The sequence below is a fragment of the Erinaceus europaeus genome, chromosome 10, assembly GCF_950295315.1.
Source record: "Erinaceus europaeus chromosome 10, mEriEur2.1, whole genome shotgun sequence".
Taxonomy (NCBI): Eukaryota; Metazoa; Chordata; class Mammalia; order Eulipotyphla; family Erinaceidae; genus Erinaceus; species Erinaceus europaeus.
In genome coordinates, this window is record NC_080171.1 from 108735981 (window position 1) to 108761798 (window position 25818).

The window sequence follows — 25818 nt, forward strand, 5'->3', positions numbered from 1 at the left end:
GAGTTCAATCTATAGGCTTGAATTCTTTTTCAACAGTGGAAATTTTTCTTTCATTAATTTGTATAAGTTTTAACTTTGTTTTTTGATAGAGACAGAGAAATGAAGAGAGAGAGAGAGAAAGGGAAACACCTGTAGCTCTACTTCACTGCTTGTGAAGCTTCCTCTCTGCTCGTGAGTGTTGTTATTTATTTTAAAAGGGGTTTGTGGGGGCTGCTGCTGCACACAAAAGGATTCACAGTGGGGAGCTGGGAACTGGTTTAAACAATACAAGGTTTATTAAGGTAAAACAAGTAAAAGGCAAAATAAGCACTTATCAAGGGTTAAGAGTACACTAGGTCCTTAAAGTCTGGGTATAGTTATAAAAAGTTTAGTCCCATAAGATAAACAATTATCAGCTCTGGTAAAGGTTGCTCATGGCTGTAGAGGGGTCTGAAGGTTTACCAGCTAGCAGGGTCACACGTGTTCAGGTCCCAGGAGAAGTAGCCATGGCGAGTACCTGGCGCACTTTTGTTGAGATGCTTCTGACCAGGAGAAGAAGCAGCAGCCAAAAGAGTGCGACCTGCTTAAAGTTCCAAACTTTATACCTTCCCTTCTCTGAGTGTCCCACCTCAGGCTGATGTCATTCATATGCTAATAGCCCCAAACTGCTGTTGGGGTCACAACACATGAGGACTGGGGGCTTGATCCTGGGTCTCTGTGCATGGTAAAATGTGCACCCTACCATGTACACCACCTCCAAGCCCCAGAAAATTTTCTTCTTTTATCTTTGACAATAGTTTTTCTTCCTTTAATTTCCTTCTCTCTCTCTCTCTCTCTTTTTGCTGTGCTTACTTACATATTTTAGAGCTATTCATTGTTTCTTTACATACCTACATGCTCATTCTATATCTCTCAGTACTCAACTTGGAAAGGACAATATTCTTGTTGCTCAAGAGGTAAACTTTTGCTAGTTTTTAAGTAAGACTAATGTGAAAGGCTGAAAATTTTAAGATTCTAATTTACATTATCATCAAACAGAATATTTCATCCTCAACAATAAGAGTTTAGAATTACCAAAAAAAAATTAACTTTTGTTCATGCCCTAAGACTGTATTGAGCACTTTTAGTATGTGATAAAAATTTGCATAGGTTCCAAGTATAGAACAGTATGCAAAATAAGCAAGTGTGATTGCCCTTATGAAGAGTGGCAGATTGCATTTCTAGAAGTGATTTTAAAGTTAGAGACTTCTTTTTTTCTTTAATTAGAGACTTTTTAAAAGGTACTTTAACCCTTTCTTCAATTGTAATGTCATGTCTCTAGGGATCTTCTTACACTGGTCTTGTCTGTTTCCTCCAGGGCTGGAGGACTGGGACTCAATTTTGTTGGTGCCAATGTTGTTGTATTATTTGATCCTACTTGGAATCCAGCCAGTGACCTTCAAGCCATTGACAGGTATATAATAGTACTTGGAGGTATTTTTAAGCCATTAATTTATTCTTAAATACATAATTTTAAAAATAAAAATTTATAGAAGATTTATATATTAACCTAGCCTGAGAGATACCAGAACACCATTCTTTCTGGTATCTGCAGTAGTAGGACTTGAGCCCTGCATGTTAAGACATGCAAGTCACCCATTGAACCACATTCTTAACCCCTGCAAATAATTTTAATCTCAAAAAAAAATTTTTTTTATCAGAAAAACAGGGTAGGTCACTACTAGGTAATCAAAGTTTTTAAGAAATTCTTGGAAGATAGAGTATGTCTGGTCAACAAACTGGCAGAGAAAAGCCACCATCCAAAGTTATCAGGAGCAAAGGAAGAAGTTTCAAACATGAATTCAGTAGCTATAGTTTATAAAAGCAGACTATCATGTATCCTTCTGGGAAATTAATGTGTTAACTCTAAAAACAAACTTCTCTCCAATATCCTGTGTATAGAGGGTTTGGTCATACTAGATGTTCTATGATGAAAGCTGTGTAATTTCATAAATATAAATAAGTAGAGAATGTGACTGATAAGTTTCCTAGAGCAGAACCAAACCTGAAGTAATCCCAAATCCTCATAGGATACACACATACACGCACGTGCACACACACACACACACACACACACACACACACACACACGGGACAGTGATTTATCCTTTGTACCTACATGGAAGCCTCAATCTACTTTTCTATATAATATCCCAATTCCTTCTTTGTAACTATGAGTTGAAAGTTAAGAATCATAAAACATTTTAATAAAATTAATATCATAAAGGGGCCAGTGTGAAAAAGAAACCCTAAAAAATTTATAGCAATAGATGATACTCTACCAGCAGTTTCTTACCCTTATTTCTGTAAGGGAAAAGAGTCGTCACTTGACATTTCTTGTTTTATGCAACAAGAAAGTGACAAAGCTTAGGTTCAAAAGAACATGTCTAACTGTTATTATCTATTAAGGCTAAAGGGTATGCTTTCTAACAGAATCAGTCACCCTCACTGAACAGTGGAGAGCGAAGACTTTTTTTTTTTTACAGAGAGAAATTGAGAGAGAGAGAGAGAGAGAGAAAGGAGGGAAGAAGCAGAGACAGTTGCAGCACTTATTCACTGTTTGTGAAGCTTTCCCCAGGGTGGTGGGGACTAGAGGCTTGAACCTGGGTCCTTGTGCACGGTAGTATGCACTTAACCAGTATGCGCCACCACCTGGCTCCCCGAATTGTAGCATTTTGAAACATCAGATGGTATTGCGTTGACCTTGATCCCCACCTCTGCTGTTGCATAGCAACCGGTGACCTCCTTCAGAGTATTCAGTAGCATGTCCATGTTAGAAGACGCAGAGTTTCATGTGAGTCAGGTCTGAGTTTTAATTTGCACTGTGCTTCATAGTAAAGCCCCTGGGGGTAACTCATCGCCTGAGAGTTTCAGTCAGATTAGCTGCGTGGAAGTCTCGATGCATGAAAGCTGTAAATCAGTATTCCCTTAAGCTTTCCTCCCGGCTTTTCTTTTTTCTCTTCTTGTCTTTTTTCTTTTTCTTCAAACATTTTATTTGGGTATAATAAACATCACTGTGTATTTAAAGTGTATATAGTTGATAAGTTTTGAGATAGGTGTACCACGAAACCACCACAGTTAAGATAAGAATTTCTCTTATAAATATTAGATAAAAATTTTCTTATACCCCATATAATTCATCACTCTACTCTCTTGCCCCTTGTTTTTGTCACCATGGAAAAGTTTGCATTTTTGATAGTCTTCTTCTTTTGAAGCAGTAGATAACATAAGTTATTTGTAAGCTTAGGACTGCCATAAAAGTCTGAATTAGAAAAAGGTTTTGGAAGGTAATAGTTGTAATGTAATTTACGATGTCGTGTATCAACACCCATGTTCAGCAGGGAAGCAATTACAGAAGCCAGACCTTCCACCTTCTGCACCACACAATGACCTTGGGTCCATACTCCCAGAGGGCTAAAGAACAGGGAAGCTAGTAGGGGAGGGGATGGGATATGGAGTTCTGGTGGTAGGAACTGTGCGGAGTTGTGCCCCTCTTATCCTACAGTTTTGTCAGTGTTTCCTTTTTTATTAAAAAAAAAAAAAAAGATGTTATGTATATATTTTATTTATTTACTTATTTATTTTTGCTTCCAGGGTTATTACTGGGGCTTAGTGCCAGCACCACGAATACACTGCTACTGGAGGCCATTTTTTTCCCCATTTTGTTGCCCTTGTTGTTTTATCATTGTTGTGGTTATTATTATTGTTGTATAGGACAGAGAGAAATGGAGAGAGGAGGGGAATACAGAGAGGGGGAGAGGATAGATACCTGCAGACTTGCTTCACCACTGTTGAGGCGACCCCCCTGCAGGTGGGGGGCTGTGGGCTCGAACTGGGATCCTTGTGCTTTGTGCCATATGTGCTTAACCAGCTGTGCTACCTCCTGGCCCCCAATTCTGTTTTTTTTACATGAATTTCTATTGTCTGCATTATTACTAAGTAACAGCATATTTATACATGAAGTATTTTTAATTATAATTTTAGTAGTGTTTTGGTTTTTTGTTCAAAAAAACACCTCCTGAACCCAAAGTTGTTTCAATTGATTTTTGTTTGCCTTTGTCTTAATCTTTTTTAGAGCATATAGAATTGGTCAGTGCAGAGATGTGAAAGTGCTTAGGCTAATATCTCTGGGAACTGTGGAGGAGATCATGTACTTAAGACAAGTATACAAGCAGGTAACGGTCTTTTTTTTTCCTGATTAAGAAGTAAAATTTGTTTTTACAAATTAGAAATGCATGTTAAGTTTTATTCTGACTTTAGTATGGAATTTAATAGGTTATGAAATCTAGAATGAACTCCCACTAAACTTATTATTAGGTTCATTGAGTTCTCGAGCTCAAAGTTTCTTAGGATAGTAGTTTGTAAACTTTACTGTGCATATGAGCTCCATAGGGATCTTCAAAATACTGATTCTGATTTACCAGGTAAGGGGAGAGTCCCAAGTCCTCCATTTTTTTTTTCACAGGTTCACAGGGTTGTTAATACCATTAGTCTGCAGACCACCATTTGAATAACAATGTTAAAACTTCCAAAACTGTGTGTCAGGACATAATGGAATGCTGCAGAGGGGATACCGGTGCACTGCTCCGTAATTCTCTCGGCAGCAGGATTACCAAAACCAGCTTCCAGTTCTGAGTAATCTCTATTTACTTCTGATGAAGTATTCATGCATTGCCATTTTTTTTAAAAAAATACATTTTTGTCTAATTCTAATTAGAGAGAGAATGAGACCAGAGTGCTTCAACGTTGTGCTGGTGACCAAACTTAATGCCTCCCATATGAAGCCGTGTGCTGTGTGCTCTACTGCCGAGCCACCTCCAGGCCCCAGTCGTGGCAGTTATAGAAAGTAAGGCTTCTCCTTGTGCAGGCTGTCTCTCCACATGGTCCCTTTGGTAATTTTTTCATGCCCAGACTGAAGCCAAATCACCTTGAAAAGAGCAGCACAGAAACGGTGTTGCACTATATTTGTTAATTGGTCAGAAGGTCGCCTGGTGGTGACTTGCCTACATGAACCTGACTCGCTGATAATGTTCCCAGTGTGAAGTCACCTTTGTCCATGGTGTGATTTATATGAGAGTATGCTATTGTCCTATTTCTCATTTAACTTATAATCATCAGTCTTAGTCTTCACTAGTGATTTTCTGTGGAAACAACTAATGTTTATTGTTAAATGACAATTGTTCTATATTCGGTCTTCTTTTATTTTTTTAAAAAAAAGTTGTTGGGGGTCAGGTGGTAGCACAGTGGGTTAAGCACATGTGGTGCAAAGTACAAGGACCAGCGTAAGGATCCCGGTTCGAGCCCCCAGCACCCCACCTGCAGGGGAGTCACTTCACAGGCGGTGAAGTAGGTCTGCAGGTGTCTATCTTTCTCTTCCCCTTCTGTCTTCCCTTCCTCTCTCCATTTCTCTCTGTCCTAACAGCGACGACATCAGTAACAACAACAGTAATAACTACAACAACAATAAAACAACAAGGGCAACAAAAAGGGGAAAAAAAATCTTAAAAAAAAAAGCTGTTGATATTCTATCCAAGAATTTACACATCTGTTTATTTAATCTGTGGGGACCTATGGGTCATAACGTTTTAACAGATTACAACCCATTAAAACACTGGCTTTTTTTTTATGTTCAAACTGTCTCATACTTGACAAGTGAAAATCTATTCAAGTTGACTTTTGTATCATTTTTTTTTCATACTTGATAGGACAATGAAAAATTAAAAAGGGAGGGGTGGGAAGGAGGGACAGAAAGAGACACACACCTGCTTAACCACTTGTGAAGCTTCCCCCTTGCAGGTGGTGACCAGGGGGTCTTGAACCTAGTCCTTGTGCTTGGTAACGTGCAATTAATCAAGTGCAGTCATTCCTGCTTCAGTATCATTTGATAGAGTCTCCTCATTCTTTTTACTGCAATAGACTGGATAATTGTCACCTAAACATGATTACAGCCTAATATCCTTATCACACCTGAGTTATCTAGTGGGCCCAATGTAACCATAAGGGTTCTTTTACTGGAGCTAAAAGACAGGAACATCAGAGAAAGAAACAAGAAAGAGACATGGCGGCAGAAATGTAGAGTCAGAATCATAGGAAGATGCTAGAAAGGACTATGAACTTAACACAGTGAAGGTTTCTTCTTTTTATTTTTTGCATATCTTGTGTATTGTTGCAAAGAAAATAATTTGTAGCTGCCCTTAGGTTTTTCTTAGTCTACAAAGATCCAATCAAGCTCCAGGGACTTTTTTGTTGATTTCTGCCTTGAATTCTAACATGATTTTTTTTTTTTTTTTTACAGTTAGCCTACTAACTGTAGATGGAAACATTTGACTTTCCCTATTACTGGAATCATTTGGAAAATGTCATTTTAAGTACAAAATAGTGTGTCTTTTAGAACTTATAACACAACTGTGGTAGGAAACTTACGAAGATTCAGTTTAACACTTAGAACTACCTTAATTACATTTAGTAGTTCTACAGTCTAACAAAGCAATCTTAAGAGAGACTCAATACCAAGCATAAAATCAGCAGGGTCAGGGGTCGGGCGGTACCGCAGCGGGTTAAGCGTACATGGCACAAAGTACAAGGAACAGAATAAGGATCCCGGTTCGAGCCCCTGACTCCACACCTGCAGGGAAGTCGCTTCATAGGTGGTGAAGCAGGTCTGCAGGTGTCTATCTTTCTCTCCCCCTCTCTGTCTTCTCTTCCTCTCTCCATTTCTCTCTGTCCTATCCAACAACATCAATGACAACAATAGCAATAAGGGCAAGAACAACAAAGTGGGAAAAAATGGCCTCCAGGAGCAGCGGATTTGTAGTACAGGCACCGAGCCCTAGCAATAACCCTGGAGGCAAAAAATAAAAATAAAAATAAAATAAATAAATAAAAATAAAATTAAAAATCAGCAGGGTCATTATGTGCACCAGTCATTGCTGGGAGTCTCTAGAATTCTACCCTTGTCTCTGGGTCACTGATATTGAGCTGATCAAGTTGATCTATTGACCCAAATATCTTCAAGCTAAGTTGCCAATAATTTTACTTTATGAAGGGCACTGTGAAGATGAGAAATTTTTAATATCTTGGATTAGCCAAACCCAGGTATGAATTCTAGACAAGACACTTTTATGTTTCCTAATTTCATCACAGTGTAAATCGGCCTGGTGATCATCGTGAATTAATTTCACTTCAACTTAATTTCTTTATTAATGATAGATTGAAATTATTTCCCATTATGTGCATTCTGTTTCTGCAAAGAAAAAAATTAAAATATTTTACTTAATCTATTTTAATGAGAGGGAGAGTGATACAGAGAGAGCAGCCAGAGCACTGCTCAGCTCTGGTTTACGGTGGTGCTGGGGATTGAACCTGGGACCTCAAAGCTTCAGGCATGAAAGTCTTTTGTATAACCATTATGCCGTCTCCCCAGACCCTTTTTCAAATCCATTTTAAAGTATAAATGATGTTAATAAGATTGTGTTTAATTTTCCGTATTTATATTAACAACTGTTTCAGATACTTCTGTTTCTAACTAGTGTTTGGCTTTTGGTGTCAGTTGCTGTTGTAGCCATAGCTACTACAGTTGGTTTGGTACCAGTGTGGTTATCATGTAATTACACTGTAATTTAACTTGGATGCTGTAGTGATTATTTCTACCAGTTTCAGTAGTTCTTGTAATAAGAGTCTGCAGAGAAGAAAGTTATTCCAGTATATACATTTATCGTTAAACATTTCATATCAGGTAGATACTCCACAGACATGTAATTTTGACTCCATTGGTAAAAATGAATGGATAAGTAAACTAGAAATACAAGTTCTCTTTTTCAATCACACTTGCCAGATTATTCTTATTTCACCATAATGGCAACGTCTTCCAGGGAAATTAAAATTAAGTTTCCTCCCTTTAGAGATTCTGCCTGCTGCAGCTAAAGCTGTGTATCTATACAGGGGATGCCAGGAAATTCTGACATATTGTTGGAACAAACATATAAAAAATATCTTGTGTTTTTTCTGTTTTAGCAACTTCAGTGTGTGGTGGTTGGAAGTGAAAATGCCAAGCGATATTTTGAAGCAGTTCAAGGATCAAAAGAGCACCAAGGAGAGCTTTTTGGGGTTTCTAATCTCTTCAAACTAAGGTCCCAAGGGTCATGTCTTACAAGGGACATCCTAGAGGTGTGAAATTATTCTCTGATCTTTTTAATATTTTACACGTGGTTCCTCTACCCCCTCCCCCTTTGGGAAACTTGAAATACAATGCTGGTAACTTTTCAGGAAACTTGTTGGGTTTCTTTATTTAATTTGTTTTATGTCTAGAATTTCTATTTTAGAGAAATAGTAAATGAGTTATTATATCTCTAAACTAAGATTTTCCCGTGCATAGTTTTAAATAACGCCCAAACACAACTATGGATGAACATATTCTGTACTATCTATCATCCCCAAGACCATTTTCAGACCAGCAAAGAGAAATTTATTATTTTGACAACAGCTGTTGAGTCAGGCACTAAAAAAGGAGACTTTCCTAAACAAACAAAAATATAAAACATGTTTTGATTAAAAGTTACCAAATACTCCCTGAGATGCACTCTCTTGTCTCATGGAGATTTTTGTTTTCTGTTCTCAATAAAAATTCCACACCAATATTTCAAACTCTCCTAGTTGTGTTCATCTTCATACAGATGTTTCTTATTATTCAAATAGGATATGTATAACTTTATAAATATTTTAAACTCAGGTTAAGCGCACATGGCACAAAGCACAAGGGCCGGTGTAAGGATCCTGGTTCGAGCCCCTGGCTCCCCACCTGCAGGAGGTCGCTTCGCAAGCGGTGAAGCAGGTCTGCAGGTGTCTGTCTTTCTCTCCTCCTCTCTGTCTTCCCCTCCTCTCTCTCATTTCTCTCTGTCTTATCCAATAAAAACAACAGCTATGACAACAATAACAACTACAACAAGGGCAACAAAATGGGAAAAATAGCCTCCAGGAGCAGTGGGTTCGTAGTACAGGCACTGAGCCCTAGAAATAACCCTGGAGGCAAAAAAAAAAAAATTAAACTCTTTAACATTTGAAAATACTAAGAGTATTAATCTGTTTTCTAGTTTTTAGTGATGAGTCTCAAAATTCTGGACTATCTTTTTCAAAACCCCTAGTCATATAGATAAGGAAACAGAGACTTAGAGAATTTAAGATATTTCCCTTACCCCTAGGACCTTGTGGTAAAACTTTTCATTATTATTGTTCATTTTAACCTGAACACTGCTCAGCTCTGGTTTATGGTATTGCTGGGAATTGAACCTAGGACTTTGGAACCTCAGGCCTGAAGGTTGCTTTCCATAATCATTATGCTATCTCCCCCACCTGCCTGTGTAGTAAAGCTTTAATGTACTTTATTTGGTAGGAATCATAAAAGCAGTTCAAGAAGTTGATTCCTGTTTCAGAACTTAGACAATACTGATGGGAGGTAGAAGAGAACATTTATAGCTATGATGAAACTGTAGCATCAGTAAATATATCTTGAGCAAGTTAACTAGCAGTTCAAGTAATTACTGACAGGTGGGGAAGAGAAGGATAGCATTAGTATCATGTGAATTTTATAAAATAACTACTATATACTACTGACAGTAAAATAAATTTACAGTAAATATTTGATTTTGAGTTGAATGACCCATTTGAAGTCCCTATTTCCTGTCTTTTCAATAGGATGGATATATTAGTTTGATCAGTATCTTTCCTTCTTTTTTATTAGTGATTTAATATTGGTTTACAAAAATTACAAGATAACAGGGGAACAATTCCACATCTCTCCCACCACCAGAGTTCTATGTGTCTATTCCCTCTATTGGAAACTACAGTGGTACTCACAAGATCACAGATATGGGTTGACTATAATTGCTGTATCAATCTATTTATCCATCTATCTATCTATCATTTATCTATAAAATAGAATAATATATGTTACTGTTGGAGGCAGAGATAGAGAGATAAAGACACCACAGTACCAAAATTTCTCTCAGTCCTGTGGGAGCCAGGCTCAAACCTGGATCAAAACAAGAACACTATCCAAGTGAGCCCCATGGACTTGTTCTTCCCTAATCAATAATCGTGTTTTATGTTCTAGGGCCTCCTCAGATCGTTCCTCAGAGTACAGTCCAACTGACTCATATACATGTTTCTTATTTGAAATTATTATGAATGAGCTTAACATAGTAGTACTTGCCTGTTTGGAACCATGTATCATATAGCTTATCAGGGGCCAGGTGGTGGCACACACATCAAATAGCTTTTTTTTTTTTTAACTTCAGTATCACTTTATCGAGAAAATGCTGATTTTTAGATAGTCACATGAACACTTTACCACGTTTCCCCCAAGATAGATGTCAAACCCTCATCCTTTTCCACCATAGGGATTTAGCTGCCTATTTCTTTATTAAACCAGTGTTAGATAGAATTTAAAAGAGTATGAGTTATTTATTTTGCCACCAAATTTATTGCTGGGGCTTAGTACTTGCACAACTTCACTGCTGTCAGTGGACACTTTCTTTTTTGTGTTTCATAGAGAGAGATGAAAGGCAGAGAGAGAGAGAGAGAGAGAGAGAGAGAGAGAGAGAGAGAGAGATCTGCAGCCCTGCTTCACTGCTCATGAAGTTTCCTCCCAGCAGGTAGAGACCAGGGGCTACACATGATTCCTTGTATATGTGCTTTACAGGTGCACCGTCTCCCAGCTCCTATTAGTTATTAAATGAAAAGCTCTCTTCTCTCAGTCTATCCTAGTTCCGACTTGGGAGCATTTATTTGCTTATAATAGGGCTTGCATGCCTTACATTTCGTTTATGGTAAAATTTGTTGCATTTGTTATAGGTATGCCATTGGTGCTCAATTATTGAATTAAGCTAAATTATTTGTTGTCATCTAGAATTTAAAATTATTCAAACTTAGTTAGATTCATGCTATTTTTAGTCAAACAACATTTTTAAACTTCTTACTACAGATTTTACGTAATAGAAGCTTATATGATAAAATACTGTAAACATTTTACTTCTGGTGATGATTTTTTAATTATTAAAGAATGTAGAAAGTCCATTTAATTTTTTAACATGTAGAAGTTTTAGTATGTATATCACTTAACCTGGTTTTTCTGAGGAATTTAGTTCCACTTTGCATTAACTTTCTGTTATCCATTTGATCTCTCTTTAGAAATATTGGAAGTTGATTTTATAAATATTTACTGATTATATGCTAGATGTCAGGTGTTGGTCATAGAACTGTGCTTACAGAAATAGCCAAAAAGTTGTGGCTGGAAATTTTATATTTGGAGAATATGAATAATAGACAGTAAGCAAAACATTAATATAATGTGATGATAAATTCTAAGAATAAAAACAGAGCTTGATTTCATAAAGCAGTGAAGTCAGAGTGGAGGAGTGATTTGATAAGCAAGAGATTAGGAGATGGGGGTCAGAGGTAACGGGAACCCAGATGTAGAGATTTTTTAGATAAGAAGCATTTAGAGGATTCTATATAGAAGACATAGTCTGATCTATACTATCTAAACTAAATATTGAGCACTAAGGGGCCTGAGAGTGGCGCACCTGGTTAGTGTACATATTACTTGCTCAAGGACCTGCGCAAGAATCCTGGTTCGAGCCCCTGGCTCCTCACCTGCAGGAGGGACATCTGCTGGTGTCTGTCTTTTTCTTGCCCTTTCTATCTCCCCTCCCTTCTCAATTGCTCTCTGTCCTATGGAATGAAGAGAAGAAAAATAAAGTTGACCACCAGGAACCAAAAATGGTGGATTCATAGTGCCGGCACAAGCCCCACAGATAACCCAGGAGGCAAAAAAAAAAACAAAAAAACAAAACAGAGAGAAAGAGAGAATTAAGACCAGAACTAAGGAGGCAAGGTAGGAGGTTACTACAGTAATACAGCCAAGAGAAACTACTAATTTGGGGCAGGTTGACAGTGAATGGCATGATATCTGTATCATCTAGATGACACTAACAGGATTTGCTGGTGTATATGATAGAAGGTGTGAGAAAAAGAAAGGAGTTAAGGATGACTAATGTATTTGACCTGAGAACCAGAAGGCTTAGGTTGCATTTACCTTCCACATAGAGGTTGTGGCAGCTTGAGGATTTCAGGTGCTACCAGTGGGATCTGTTAGAGCCATTTAGCTTTTGTCGAGAATGTCAGAGGTAGCACTGAAAAGGAGACTCCCCACTCCCTTGCAGTAATAATCTCTAGACACTGGAGGAAAAGAGGGACACCTGGCAATTCAGGAATTGTTCATCGTTCTCTAGAGCTCCGTAGGGGAGATTTTTACTTGTTGATGTGGATACCAGGTGGCTGGAACTATGCCATTAATATGTCGGTGTTCATAAATTGGATATTTATAACTCTAGTGATGACAGTGTTATTTATCCTCATTCTGTCAACAAAGCCTTAAAATGAAATATATTGATTTCCTTTTGAAGAAGAATTTAATGTTTTAGAATCTAAGCTTCTAAATACTTACGCTTGATGACATATCAAAAGCATGCTATTCCATAAGGTGTAGCAAATCTGTAATGTAATTAAAATCTTAAAAAAAGAAAAGAAAAGAAAAAAGAAAACATCTTTTGAATTTTTTTTAACCACTGCTTAGCTCTGGTCTAAGGTGGGGGGGGGGAGGGTTGAACCTGAGTAACCATTATGCTATCTCCCCCACCCAACATTTTTTTAATTGAGGGGGTTACTGTGTAATCATTGACATATGCATACAATGTCATGCAACAGGCCCCCCAAGTATTCTTCCTATCTTCCCTCTCCTCCTTCTGCTCCCTCACCCAATCTTTTCATTGATTTTTTTTGTATTAGCATGTACTTTTTCTTTTTGATATCCTCTGCACTGAAGGCATCAATAAGCAATTTAATGGATGTGAACAATAAATACACTAGCATGTAGGCTACCATATCAAGTTCTTAGTATTAAACACTATCTGCGAATTTTGTTAAAATTCATTTAATGTAATTACCATATAGATGTGGTTATTGTGGGTGTCATTCCTGGGAAAATATATAACATGTTTTGCTACCCTTCCCCACTAGGATTTAAATGGAGTTTGCTGAAAAGTATTGTTGTTTTTATATTTGAAAAAGTAAACTTTAAGACAAACAAGAGGGGTTTTTTTGTAATTTTTTAATCTTTATTTATTAGATAGAGACAGCCAAAAATGGAGAGGGAAGAGGGTGATAGATGGGGAGAGAGAGAGAGAGGCACCTGCAGCCCTGCTTCACCACTTGTGAAGCTTTCCTCCTGCAGGTGGGGACCGGGGCCTCGAACCTGGGTCCTTATACACTGTAGCATTTGCACTCATCCAGGTGCGCCACCGCCTGGCCCCAGACAACTTAATTAAAATTCTTAAAACACTTTTAAGAATCCAGCACATTTCTGCTGTGCTAAGAATTAGGAATTGTTATCATTATGTAACAATTAAGAGTATTTAAAAGGGTTATAGAAACAACATGAATTCCATACTTAGCAAATTGAAAAATAGCATTGAGAAAGGTGAGTTGCACTGAACTTTTCCTTTCTTAAGTCCAAGTGTTATTTATTCATGTATTTATTTGGTACAACATGTGTTTAAGATATTTAAGGCTTTAATAATATGGTTTCATGTATATGGTTTACCACACTACTCATTATACCAAAGATACCCTTACCTCCTCCCATTCTTGCCTTCTATAACCACTAGCTTTTATATTCTGAGTTCCTTTTACTATTTCATTGCATGTTTGTTTCAGTTTTTTGTTTGTTTGTTTCCACATGTGAATAAAACCACCCAGTAATTGTCTTTCACTTTACTAGTTTTATTTAATGGCATACCACCTTATTTTTTTTCTCCATTTGGTCCTGAAATTCACAATGCTATATATATTTTTAATTTTTTATTTATAAAAAGGAAATATTGACTAAACCATAGGATAAGAGAGTACAACTTTGCACATTCCCACCACCAGATCTCCATATCCCATCCCCTCCCCTAATAGCTTTCCTATTCTTTAACCCTTTGGGAGTATGGACCCAAGATCATTGTGGGATGCAGAAGGTGGAAGGTCTGGCTTCTGTAATTGCTTCCCCGCTGAACATGGGTGTTGTGACTGGTCCATCCATACTCCTAGCCTGTCTCTCTCTTTCCCTAGTGGGGAAAATGCTCTGGGGAAGCAGAGCTCCGGGACACATTGGTGGAGTTGTCTGTCCAGGGAAGTCTGGTCAGCATCATGCTAGCATCTGGAACCTGGTGGTTGAAAAGAGAGTTAACATACAAAGCCCAACAAATTGTTGACCAATCATGGACCTAAAGGCTGGAATAATGCAGATAAAGAGTTGGGGGTCCTCCATTTTGTAGATAGCTAGTAGGCATATTTTAGTTATATTCCAAAGGGCCTGTGGCTATACTAGTTTTTTTTTTTTTTTCTTTTTCTTTTTTCCCCTGAGCCTTAAATCTGATATGTCAGTGGATCCAAGTTATTGTCTGAGTAGATGATGTCATGGCTGGAAAAAGGACCAGAAAGCTGGATCAGGGAGAAGAGTAGCTCCCTAATATGGGAAAGAGGTATAAATATTGTTGACTGTAAACCCCATCGATTTGCTGTGATCTGGGGCCCACATTCAGTTTAGGAGCCTATGTGACCTCTACATCCCTCTAGATTCTGAGCTCACATTCTGTGGTAATGAGTAGGAACATTCCATGCTGCCCCAATATCGACCCATCTTCCTCAGGTGTAGCATAGAGTATGTTGTCATCCTTCCTTCGGGGAATGGGACATTCTCTACTGTTGTTGATCCAAGTTGAGGGCAAGTCCTAGGAGGACAATGCCATATTTTTAATGACCAAGCAGTATTCCACTGTGTATACATCCTATAGTTTCTTTGTACATCATCTGTTGATGAACATTTAGGTTGGTTCCATAGTTAGGCTATTGTGAACAGTACTACTAAGATTATAGGGATGCTTATATCCTTTTAAATCAGTGTTTTTATATCCTTTTGATAAATGCCTAGTAGTATTAAGGACCTTATGGTATGTCCATTTATTTATTTTTTTTTTTAAGAAATCTCAACCATTTTCCAAGGACGACAACAGTTTAAATTCCAACTAATAGTATACCAAAGTTTGTTTTTTTTTCTTTTTACATTCTCATTAGCATTTTTTAGTTCCAACCTTTTTCATTTCTACTGATGGGAAGTATTTCATTGTAGTTTTAACTTGTATTTCCTGAATGGTAGGGAACATTGAACCATTTTACATGACTGTGGCTCATCTGTATGTCTCTGGGCGGAAAAAAACCCCTCAATTTATATCTTTTGCTCACTTTGTTTTTTTATTGACTTGTTTTCTTCTTGCTGAGTTGAAGAATTTTGTTAAGTTTTTTGGATATTAACCCCTTACTGGATGTGTGATGTGAAAATAATTCTCCCAACTGTTAGGTTGTCTTTTTTTATAGTAGTTTCTTTTGATGTGTAAACACTTTTATTTTTAATCATGTAGTTACTATTTGTTTATTTATTTGTTTATTTATGTGGTTTCTCTTGCCAGTAGAGTTGTCTCTCCAAATATATGTCTGATGCTAGGTCCTGGAGTAGTTTTTCTATGTATGTTATGATATTGGATCTAATAATCAAATATTTAATCCAGTTTGAGTAAATACTTTTGTATGGTGTTATGTAATGACCCGGTTTTATTTTTTTAAACATGTGACTGTCCAAGTTTCCCAACATGCTTTGTTGAAGAGGCTTTCATTTCCCTACAGTGCAATTGTTCTATATTAGATATTTATAAATGGGTAGGTGTTTTTTTTTTTTTTCTGCTGTATTCTTTTGGTTTGCTTGCCTGTTTTTGTTTCAAAACCATACTCTTTTACTTACAATTGCTTTGTAATATAGTTTGAAGTCAGGAAACATGATGCCTCTGTTTTTTTTTCTGTTCTCTCATAATTGTTTTGGCTGTTTATGGTTCCATATGAAATTTAAAATTATTTGTTCTGTTTCCTTAATAATATCATTGGAATTTTGATAGTGACAACATTGAATGTATCAATGACTAAAATAAGATAGTACCTTAATATAGTTTATTCTTCCAATCCCTGAACACAGGATATCCTTCTTTTTCTTTGTGTCATTATATATTTCTTTTAGTAATTTAGGAATATTGATACTGTTGTTTATCTGGTTGTTTTTATACATGTTTTACAACTATTTGCATCATTTATAGAGGGAAGGTCAAGTTGAAGCAGGAATCATGACAGCCACAACGTGGTTGAAAGAGGAACCTCCAGCACACAAACTTGGAATGGTAAGCATTTCTAAGCGTGTAGTCCAGAACTTCTAGAAAACATGCATTCTTTTTTGAAAATTTTCTTTATTGGTTAATTGATGTTTTACATTAGACAGTAAATACAATAGTTTGTACATGCATAACATTTCTCAGTTTTCCATATAACAATACAACCCCAACTAGGTCCTCTGAAGGACCTGTATTCTTCCCCCCACCCCCACCCCAGAGTCTTTTACTTTGGTGCAATACACCAGTTCCAGTTCAGGTTCTACTTATGGAAAACATGCATTCTGATGACACTTTTAAGTTTCTTTTCCCTTTCCCTTCACTTTTCATATGCAAGTCCTATGTTCTACCAACTGAGCTACATCCTCTGATTCACCTTTTACTATTTAAAAATCAGAAGAGTCACTTTATAAAAACAATGGACAGGGTTGGCTTGTGACTCATCTAGTAAAGCACCCAGACTGTCATGCATGAGACTTGGGTTCAAGACTATGGTCCTCACCCGCACTGGGGAAGCTTCATAAGAGATGGGACAGTGCTGTAGATAACCTCTTTGCTCTCTCTCTCTCTGCCTCTCAATTGAATAAAGGAAGAAAGAAAGAAAGAAAGAAAGAAAGAAAGAAAGAAAGAAAGAAAGAAAGAAAGAAAGAAAGAAAGAGTAGCTGCTGGCAATGGTGGAACTGTGCAGACACTCAGCCTCAGCAATAACCCTGGTGGTGAACATAAAAAAAATCTAAAACACAGAGCAGTGTCATTAAAATGAACAATTGCTGCAAATTTAATATTTCATAACATAAGAACAGAGTCGGGAGCAATCATTAGGCATTAACACCTGAACTGGAATTTGATTACACTGAATCGTATATCCAAAATTAACTGCCTTGTGTAGGTGACTAACCCAATCTAAATAGATGACTAGTACATGGCCAGTCTAAATAGATGACCAAAAAATAAAGTGGAAAATAGTAATGTGCTTTTAAGATATTTAAATCCAAAATAATTTTATGACTCAGAGGTTTTATTTTATTAGAATCCTGATCTCGTGATCTCTTTTGGAATTTTTCTATCTCACATATTAATAAAATTGATTTATCATCATAAATCCTTTTTATAGACACATGCCGGCATTCTTTTTTTCTTTCTTTTTTTTTTTTTATATTTATTTTCCCTTTTTGTTGCCCTTGTTGTTTTTCATTGTTGTTGTAGTTGTTGAAGTCATCGTTGTTGGATAGGACAGAGAGAAATGGAGAGAGGAGGGGAAGACAGAAGGGGGGAGAGAAAGATAGACACCTGCAGACCTGCTTCACCGCCTGTGAATCGACTCCCCTGGAGGTGGGGATCCTCATGCCAGTCCTTGCGCTTTGTGCAATGTACGCTTAAGCCGCTGCGCTACCGCCTGACTCCCCCTTGCCAGCATTCTTATTATTGTTGTTACTACTGTTTCTTATTTTAGGTATAAAAATACAGATTTACAAGGGTCTGTTGATTTGGAATGTTGGGTGAAAATCTTCCTAAATTTACAGAAATACATGTTGGCAAAAGTACTACTAGACAATTCCTTCCTAAAGTTTTTCACTAATGGAAGCTTATTTAAGATACTAAGAGTAGCTCTGAATAATGTGACAATTTTAACTACTAGTTTTAAAATTATACCTTATTTTTTAAAATATTTATTTTATTTATTTATTCCCTTTTGTTGCCCTTGTTGTTTTATTATTGTAGTTATTGTTGTTGTCGTTGTTGGATAGGACAGAGAGAAATGGAGAGAGGAGGGGAAGACAGAGAGGGAGAGAGAAAGATAGACACCTGCAGACCTGCTTCACCGCCTGTGAAGCGACTCCCCTGAAGGTGAGGAGCCAGGGGCTCGAACCGGGATCCTTACGCTGGTCCTTGCACTTTGCGCTACCTGTGCTCAACCCGCTGCGCTACCGCCCCAACTCCCAATTGTACCTTATTTTATAGTAAAATATCTTTTATATTTTATTTATTTATGGTGGTCAAGATTCTGTCAGTCTTTTCCTCATTTTTTGGTCAAGTAGAACCATTTCCCCAATTCTGAATTGTTTTGTTCACTTTCGCACTTTTTCTGTGACAAGTCATGAGTGTAAGTTTCTGATAGACAAAAGTAAATAGTAAGTTGTGTGCTCTCCACTTTTTAAAAGTATTTACTTATTTATTAGCACCAGGTAGACTACTAGAGAAGGAGAGAGAGAACCAGAGCATCACTCTGGTACATGTGCTGCTGGGGACTGAATTCAAGACCTCATGCTTCATAACTGAAGACTTCATCCACTGCACCATCTCCCAGGCCTTGCTTCTCATTTTTGAAGAATTGGTCTCTGCATTTTAAAAACTGATGACTATATTCCGCATTTTCCTTATAAATAATTTGATTTCACTTAGTATAAACTTACGTATTTTGGAAAGTTATACAACTTGAAAAGAAAATTATACATCTAATAGGAATATGAAACTCTTTATACCTGTTTATTAAATGTTGTACTTACAGATAATACCAAGTGATGTGTATAAATTAATTTCTTTCCTGTGTGATAGATTTGATATCATTATTTTGATAATTTCTAATAATTTCATCATTGCTTCTTATGTAGCCTAAAGAGTCTGCATGTCAAGAGACCAGAGCTCAAGAAGAACCTGCACAACCACTGGCAAAAGAAACATTTGATCTCTGCAGTGATTTTAGTGATGATGAGTCAGAGGCAAATTCAAGAAAAAAGACTGCCAAGAATAAAGCATATGACTCAAGAAAAGCTTCGGGTTCTCCTGGACAACTTACCTTACACCAATGTGGCTTCTCTAAATTTTTTGAAACAAAATGTATAGCAGTCAAAGACGGTGATGGAAATAGTGCCTCTGATGATGGAAGTTCTGAAGAACAGCCAATAGCCAAAGATGTTGACTGTCAGAAAATTCTAGACTCTCTTGGTTCTTTGGAACATCAGAAATTAACTGAAAAAGGCGTTTTTGATAAAAGTGAGATATTAGAGCAGAATATTTCTTCTGAGTCTGATGGGGAGAAAAATTTTAAAAACACAGCTGACCACCACTCTACTTTACAAAATATCACAGAATCAGATGATAGTGATATCATCTTTCCCACACAGTATACTACTCAGAAAGTCACTAAACTTAAGCCACATGTGGATGAATCCAATGGTTCTGAAGCAGAAAACCCTGTGAAAATAAGAAATGATGATTATAGAAGGACCAGAATCCCAGATGATAGACTAATTTCAAAACCAGTAAATCCTGAGAACATGACTCTGAAATCTACTATGAAAAGAAAAGACACTAGTGATATTAGTGATGAATCTGATGACATTGAAATTTCTTGCAAATCAAGAGTGAAAAAAAGAGGTACTAGTTCTTTGAGGTTTAGGAAAGAAAAGGAAAATAAAAGGAAAATGTGCAATTTTATGAAAACAATGAAGAAAACAAACCAGTCTTTTGTATCAGAGGAAGATAGTAACTCTCAAGTTATTGATGACTTTTCATCTTCGGACGATGATTTATCTGTCAGCCATGTTGGTTTCTCTAAACCAGTCCATAGTCCAAAAACTATAAAGGAAAAAATTGACTTCTCTTCAAAATTGCCTAGCCATAAGAGAAATAGCACTTTCCTGCCAAGAAAAGTAATGAAATGTTCAAATGAAAGAGCAGTCAGTCAAGAGCAGATGTATGAATCAATGGACAAACTTTTAGGTAACTACAGATAACTTGCTGAACTTCCGTTACTGGTTTCATACAATGAATTAGTTCTCTCAAATTCCTGAGTCTGCTTAAAATCAGTCTTATAATCAATCCTAGAACCAAGGTGAGACACAAATGAGAAAGTGAGTGGGTGGCACCTTGGCTAAAATAAACAACTTTTAGGGCCTGGTGGTGGCCCACCTGGTTGAGTGCACATGTTATAATGCTCAAGGACCAAGGTTCAAGTCCCTGGTCCCCACCTACAGGGGAAAGCTTCACAAGTGGTGAAGCAGTGCTGTGGGTGTGTTTCTGTTTCTCTTCCTCACTATCTTCCCCATCCCTCTTAATTTCTCTGTCTCTATCCAATAAGTAAATTAAGTAATAATAATAGAAGTAAAATAAAAAAGAAATATCTTTCTCTTCTACCTTCAAGCCTCTTTTGTGCCTCAAAAGAAATTACCTTTTTTGCATTTTTATCATTTTTATCACATAGGTATATATCCCTAGACATTATAGTGTATTCTCATCCATTAGAAATAAACTTAATATTGTCTGTTGTAATCTATAGGATTCTTCCTCCGTTCCTTTTATTTTCTTGCTGTTTATCTGTTGAAAAAGTTAGACCATCCATGAATCTTTTCTCAACTTTCATTTTGCTGGTTATACATTCTTAGTGCAATTGAACACGTTCTTTTGTCCTTTGTATGTTGTACAAATGGCCAGTTGGCTCTTGAGTCTGTATGACGCTTCAGGATACTTTTGACAAGACTTTTGTCAGTGTAATTGGCAAGACTGTAGAAAGCACAAAATGTAAAAAAAAAAAAAAAAAAAAAGGAAAGAAAAAAAGAAAGCACAAAATGTTTGCTATTCTCTCTGTATCCTCTTGGAATCTGCTGGCCAATTTATTGGGCTGTGACAAAGACTATACTTTATGGCATCATTTCTACATTTCTATAGTTTCTTACTAGGTTGTGACACCATTATTTCCAAGTAGTGTCTTTATTCATTAAGAGTAGCAAGATGGCATTTCATATTTACTATTTTCTTCATCTGTTATAGTGCTTCCATCAGAAGATATTTTCCAAAATCTTCTATTACTTAACCAAATGTACGATTCATAGAGAAGAGACAGGAAAAATACTTATCCTTTTCTTTACTTATGAGTTATTTTATGTGTGTAGTAAACTTATTTTCTCTTCTTTATGGGAAGGCCCATTCTTTTCCTTAAAATCACTATGAAATAATTGATTCAAATGCATGTAATGGATCTTAGTCAGTTACGGTCAAAATTCACTATTGAGACTCAATTGCCCCATCTTTAAACAGTAGTAACCATTTTAGTGTGAACATGGTTCCTGACACCATTTGACATGATAGCCATCTTTCATTGCTGTCTAGTATTGCAGGTTGTTATAGGACCAACACATGCATTTACTGCCTCAGAGCTAGAAGTCAGTCATTTCTCCACGAAGTTTTGATATCTTTTAGTATGAAAGCATGCTTTGGGACCACAGTCTGATGCTGGGCATGATCATTTTTACTAACCTAGTTAATTATTTCTAGATTTGATAGAGTATGTGTGTATTTTTATATTTATGTGTATGTGTAGGTATTTGTATCTTTGTGTCAGAAGATATTATACTTTAAGCTTAAACCATATTGATATTTAATTTAGGGGTGGAGAACTGTTACTTCTTCATTATACTTTCATACCGATACACGTTTCTTCCATACTGATGATCCAGGTTCTCAAGCAATTAAATTATAATGTTTCACAATTACTAATTTATTTTATCCTCTATGATACAAAGTCAAAATAATTGGAAACTTACTTCCTCCAGGGAGTCTATAATGGCTAAAAGTTGTAGAGAAATATGGATTTCCGTATACATATACACATACATATGCATTCCTGTTCCTCAGCAAACTCATTCTGCTGCCGAAATGTTTAAAGGACATGAAATGAGGATGTGAGGGTCATCTGGCTGCGACATCTGTCACCCCATTGATCGTCAGGGTTGATTCAGCTGATCTGGCTGGCTAGGCGGGTGTCCCCTTCCTCCCTCACAGCTCCATGTGCGTCCCTCCCGAAGCTGAGCATTCGGTTGAAGAGGACGGTCTTCCCCGAATAGAGACGGTCGGGTCTTCGGTCGGTCGAGGGTATAGGAGTAGCTGAGCTCCTTTGCTAGAACCCCCAAACGAGCTCTCAAGGACATGAAATGAGAGGATGAAAATGCCAGTCCTGCTGCATTAAGATTCCTGGAAGCTTTAGTGGTTTTTCTTTGCACATAATAAATTGTTCATAACTGCTTAATTCTCCTCATTGTTAGAATGCATCTATGATATCTACACTGTTAGAGCAGAAAGACTCTGTCCCTCTTAACTTCAAGTCTTTGTAACCACAAGCGCCCTGCACCCACTCAGCTCAGGAGATTGTAAAATCTTCCCAGATTCAGCTGCTGGTCACCAGTTGAACCACTGTGAATAGTTGTTGGCTGCTATAGGATATCTTGTTCTCAGCTCTATCAGAAATGTCACTTTTGCTTTTTCTTCCTTCACTTAAATCCTGATGCCATGCAGTGTATGTGTAAGTTATGGTATATTGCCCCCACCTGCTGGAATCATCTTGTCATCTAATTTTGTGGTATGTGTTACACATAACTTTTGGCTTTGTCATTCTCATGTGGGGGTTCAGAGAAACTGAACAACTCCTTCCCTTACCACCACTGTCTGCTAAGAAACTATTTAATGATTTTGAGAGTTGGCATTAATTTCAATAGCGTCTGACTCATAAAAAAAAAAATAGATGAAAGGAGCTGATAAATAAGTGAGGTTATTCTGACATAGAAACTTTTATCATTGTGTTTGACTTATTTACATCTCAAGCTTTTCTTTGTGACTACTAGTTTCTTAAAATTCTTTATTATATATAATGGTATTTTTGTAATTGCATACTGGACTTTGACTTGTATGCTACAGTTAAGATTTTAGGTTTAAAGACTTGCTGCATGAATTATTTTTAAATTATCAACTGAGCTATTTGTTGTGCTGTATGTGTGTTATAGTATGGAACTAGTACTGTTTTGAATAATACACAAAATGTGTCATCTAAATTAAGAAATTTTGAATAGAAGTCTTTTTTGAAAAATTTAAATGATTTCCATACATATCATCTTGTCTTTTAAAATTTAAGAAAATGTTACTTTAGCTGTTTTTTTAGTGATCCTAGTTGACACCATTTTGGTTATTCATTGTTGGCAATTCTAGGTGAGAAAAGTTCAAACAGTGGGACTGTTAATAACTAAGGTTCATTGCCACAGATAGTTGAGGGAACTTTTACAAGAATCAGTCCCAGCCTTATCTCTTGTGTTCCCAATTTAAAAGTAAGTTATAGCAAGTTGGGTGGTGGCACACCTGGTTAAACACACATGTTACCATCCACAAGGACCCAGGTTCAAGCCCCTGCTCCCCACCATCATGAGTGGTGAAGTGGGTCTGTAGATGTCTTTCTCTCTCTTCCCTTCCCCTTCCAATTTCTTGGATATATATTTCTCTGTTCTATCAAATAAAATAAAAAGGGGAAAAAATAGCCACTGAGAGCAGTGGGCTCATCAGGCCTGCACAAAGCCCCAGCCATTACCTGGTGGCAATTAAAAAAAAAAAAAAAAGGAAAATATAGGAGAAGCAAATTATTGAGGGGAAAAAAAAGGTTGTCATTTTTTTAACTTTTTTTCAGGCAACTTCCATTTCCTAAAAACATTCCATCTTGGCTTTCTTTGGATTTGTCAAGAAAACAAAACATAAACTATAGACAGAAAAACTAAAGAAAGCCAGCCAGACAAAACTACTTGGCCATAAGCACCATGGTCTATCTCCTTATTGTTACTATCCCTCTATCACTTTATTTTTTAAAAACTCTTTTTAAATATTTATTTATTCCTTTTTGTTGCCTTGTTGTTGTTTTTTTATTGTTGTTGTCGTCGTTGTTGGATAGGACAGAGAGAAATGGAGAGAGGAGAGGAAGACAGAGAGGGGGAGAGAAAGATAAGACGCCTGTGAAGCGACTCCCCTGCAGGTGGGGAGCCAGGAGCTGGAACCGGGATCCTTACACTGGTCCTTGTGCTCTGCACCACATGTCCTTAACCTGCTGCGCTACTGCCCGACTCCCCCTCTATCGCTTTAATATTGCTATTGTTTCTTTCACCCAAGCACTGCTCAGCTCTGGCTTATTTCTGGTGGTGCTGCTATGGATTGAACCTGAGACCTCTAGTACCTCAGGCACAGAAATGTGTTGCCTAAATGCTGTGCCATTTTCTCCAGCCCCCACTCTGTCACTTTAGTCAAGTTAAAGCTAACACTCCACCACCACCACCACCACCCGCAGATGGGATGCAATAGGAGCAGTGAAGCAGGTCTGCAGGTTTCTCTCTGTCTCTCTTCCTTTCCCCTCTCAATTTCTCTGTCCTATCAAGAAAGAAGGAGGAGGAGGTTAAGGCTAATACTATTTCCGTTAGTAAACAAAATTTGTTTTTAATCATTAAATTCATAGAGATGATGTGTCATAGTTTTGCTCTTCTCCAAAACCGATTTTAGGATTAAATCTGAAGATTGTTACCTAATCTCAGATCTCATTGCTAAGGGGGGGGGGGGAATTCTTTCCAATTTAACTCAGACCTTTACAAGTGAATTCTTTCTTTTTCCAGTTTTTTAAAGAATATTGTGATGTTAATCCCGAGGATTAAAAATAAAATAAGCATAACCTGTTTTTAGTGTATTACTGGCAAGTTTTAGCATACATGTAGGACCATATTGCTTCCTAATGAGACATCTCTTGATAAACATTTGCTGCCTTCTAGGTGGTGTTCAGGAAGTGGCTTACATTCACTCAAACCAGAATGTGATCGGATCAAGCAAAGCTGAAAATCATATGAGCCGATGGGCCCAACGGGATGTATTTGAATTGAAGCAGTTTTCTCAGCTTCCTGCTAACATAGCTGTTTGTACTGCTAAGGTAAAAAATACTGAAGTCACTTAGTAGAATCTTACCTAAGTACTTCTTCAAAAGTAGCAACAAAAAACATCAAACACAGAACTCCATCGGGGGCTTAGTGGTAACTGGAGATGCTTTGTATTAGAAGACAAATGACAAAATACTTCATAATGTTAAGTAACTTCATAATTTCCCTCAATAAGCATTTACCAAAAATGAGGACTCTGAGGGGTAGAAACAGGCAGAGAGAGTGAGAGAAGGATTCCAGTACAGAATCTTCCTTCAGTGTGAAGATAGCTGGGCTCAACCCCGGGCTGTGCACAAAGCAAAGCAGCGCACTATCCAAGTGAGCTATTTCTGTAGTCCTGATATCTTCTTTTTTAATTCCTTTCCCCTCCCAACTCCAGTATCACTTTACTAAGGAAATGTTAATTTACGGTAGTGTTGGCCAAAATGTACATTTCCATTTCCCCACGGTAGGTATCAAAGTACATTTCACCATCAACCAAGCCTTCATCTTGTTGCTTTTAAAAATATAAATGATTGATCTCCTCCTCTCAATGTTTTGTGTGTGTTTGTGCACGCGCGCGCGTGCGAGTAAAGATTAAATGTACTGTCTGTGAAATGCTCTGAACAGTGAATGTCTGATACAATGCTACAAATAAAGTGCTTAATGGAAAAGTATTGTTATTTCCACCATGGGATAAAATTGATGGTGGGCTTTTTTTGAAGGGGGCAAGACTGGGGAGTAGGTCCCAGAGCCTTGTGTATGACTGACACTGATGAGAA

General features: G+C 37.2%; 1 protein-coding gene across 1 annotated transcript in view; it reads left to right on the plus strand.

The window, feature by feature from the left end:
- The window catches only part of ERCC6L2 (ERCC excision repair 6 like 2), an 80712-nt gene that overhangs the window by 37090 nt on the left and 17804 nt on the right, over nucleotides 1-25818 (plus strand). Inside the window, exons 12-17 of the mRNA XM_007539874.3 lie at nucleotides 1337-1432; nucleotides 4094-4193; nucleotides 8032-8184; nucleotides 16260-16340; nucleotides 18941-20051; nucleotides 24896-25050. Coding sequence (XP_007539936.3) covers nucleotides 1337-1432; nucleotides 4094-4193; nucleotides 8032-8184; nucleotides 16260-16340; nucleotides 18941-20051; nucleotides 24896-25050 — 1696 coding nt within the window. The remainder of the gene's footprint in view (nucleotides 1-1336; nucleotides 1433-4093; nucleotides 4194-8031; nucleotides 8185-16259; nucleotides 16341-18940; nucleotides 20052-24895; nucleotides 25051-25818) is intronic.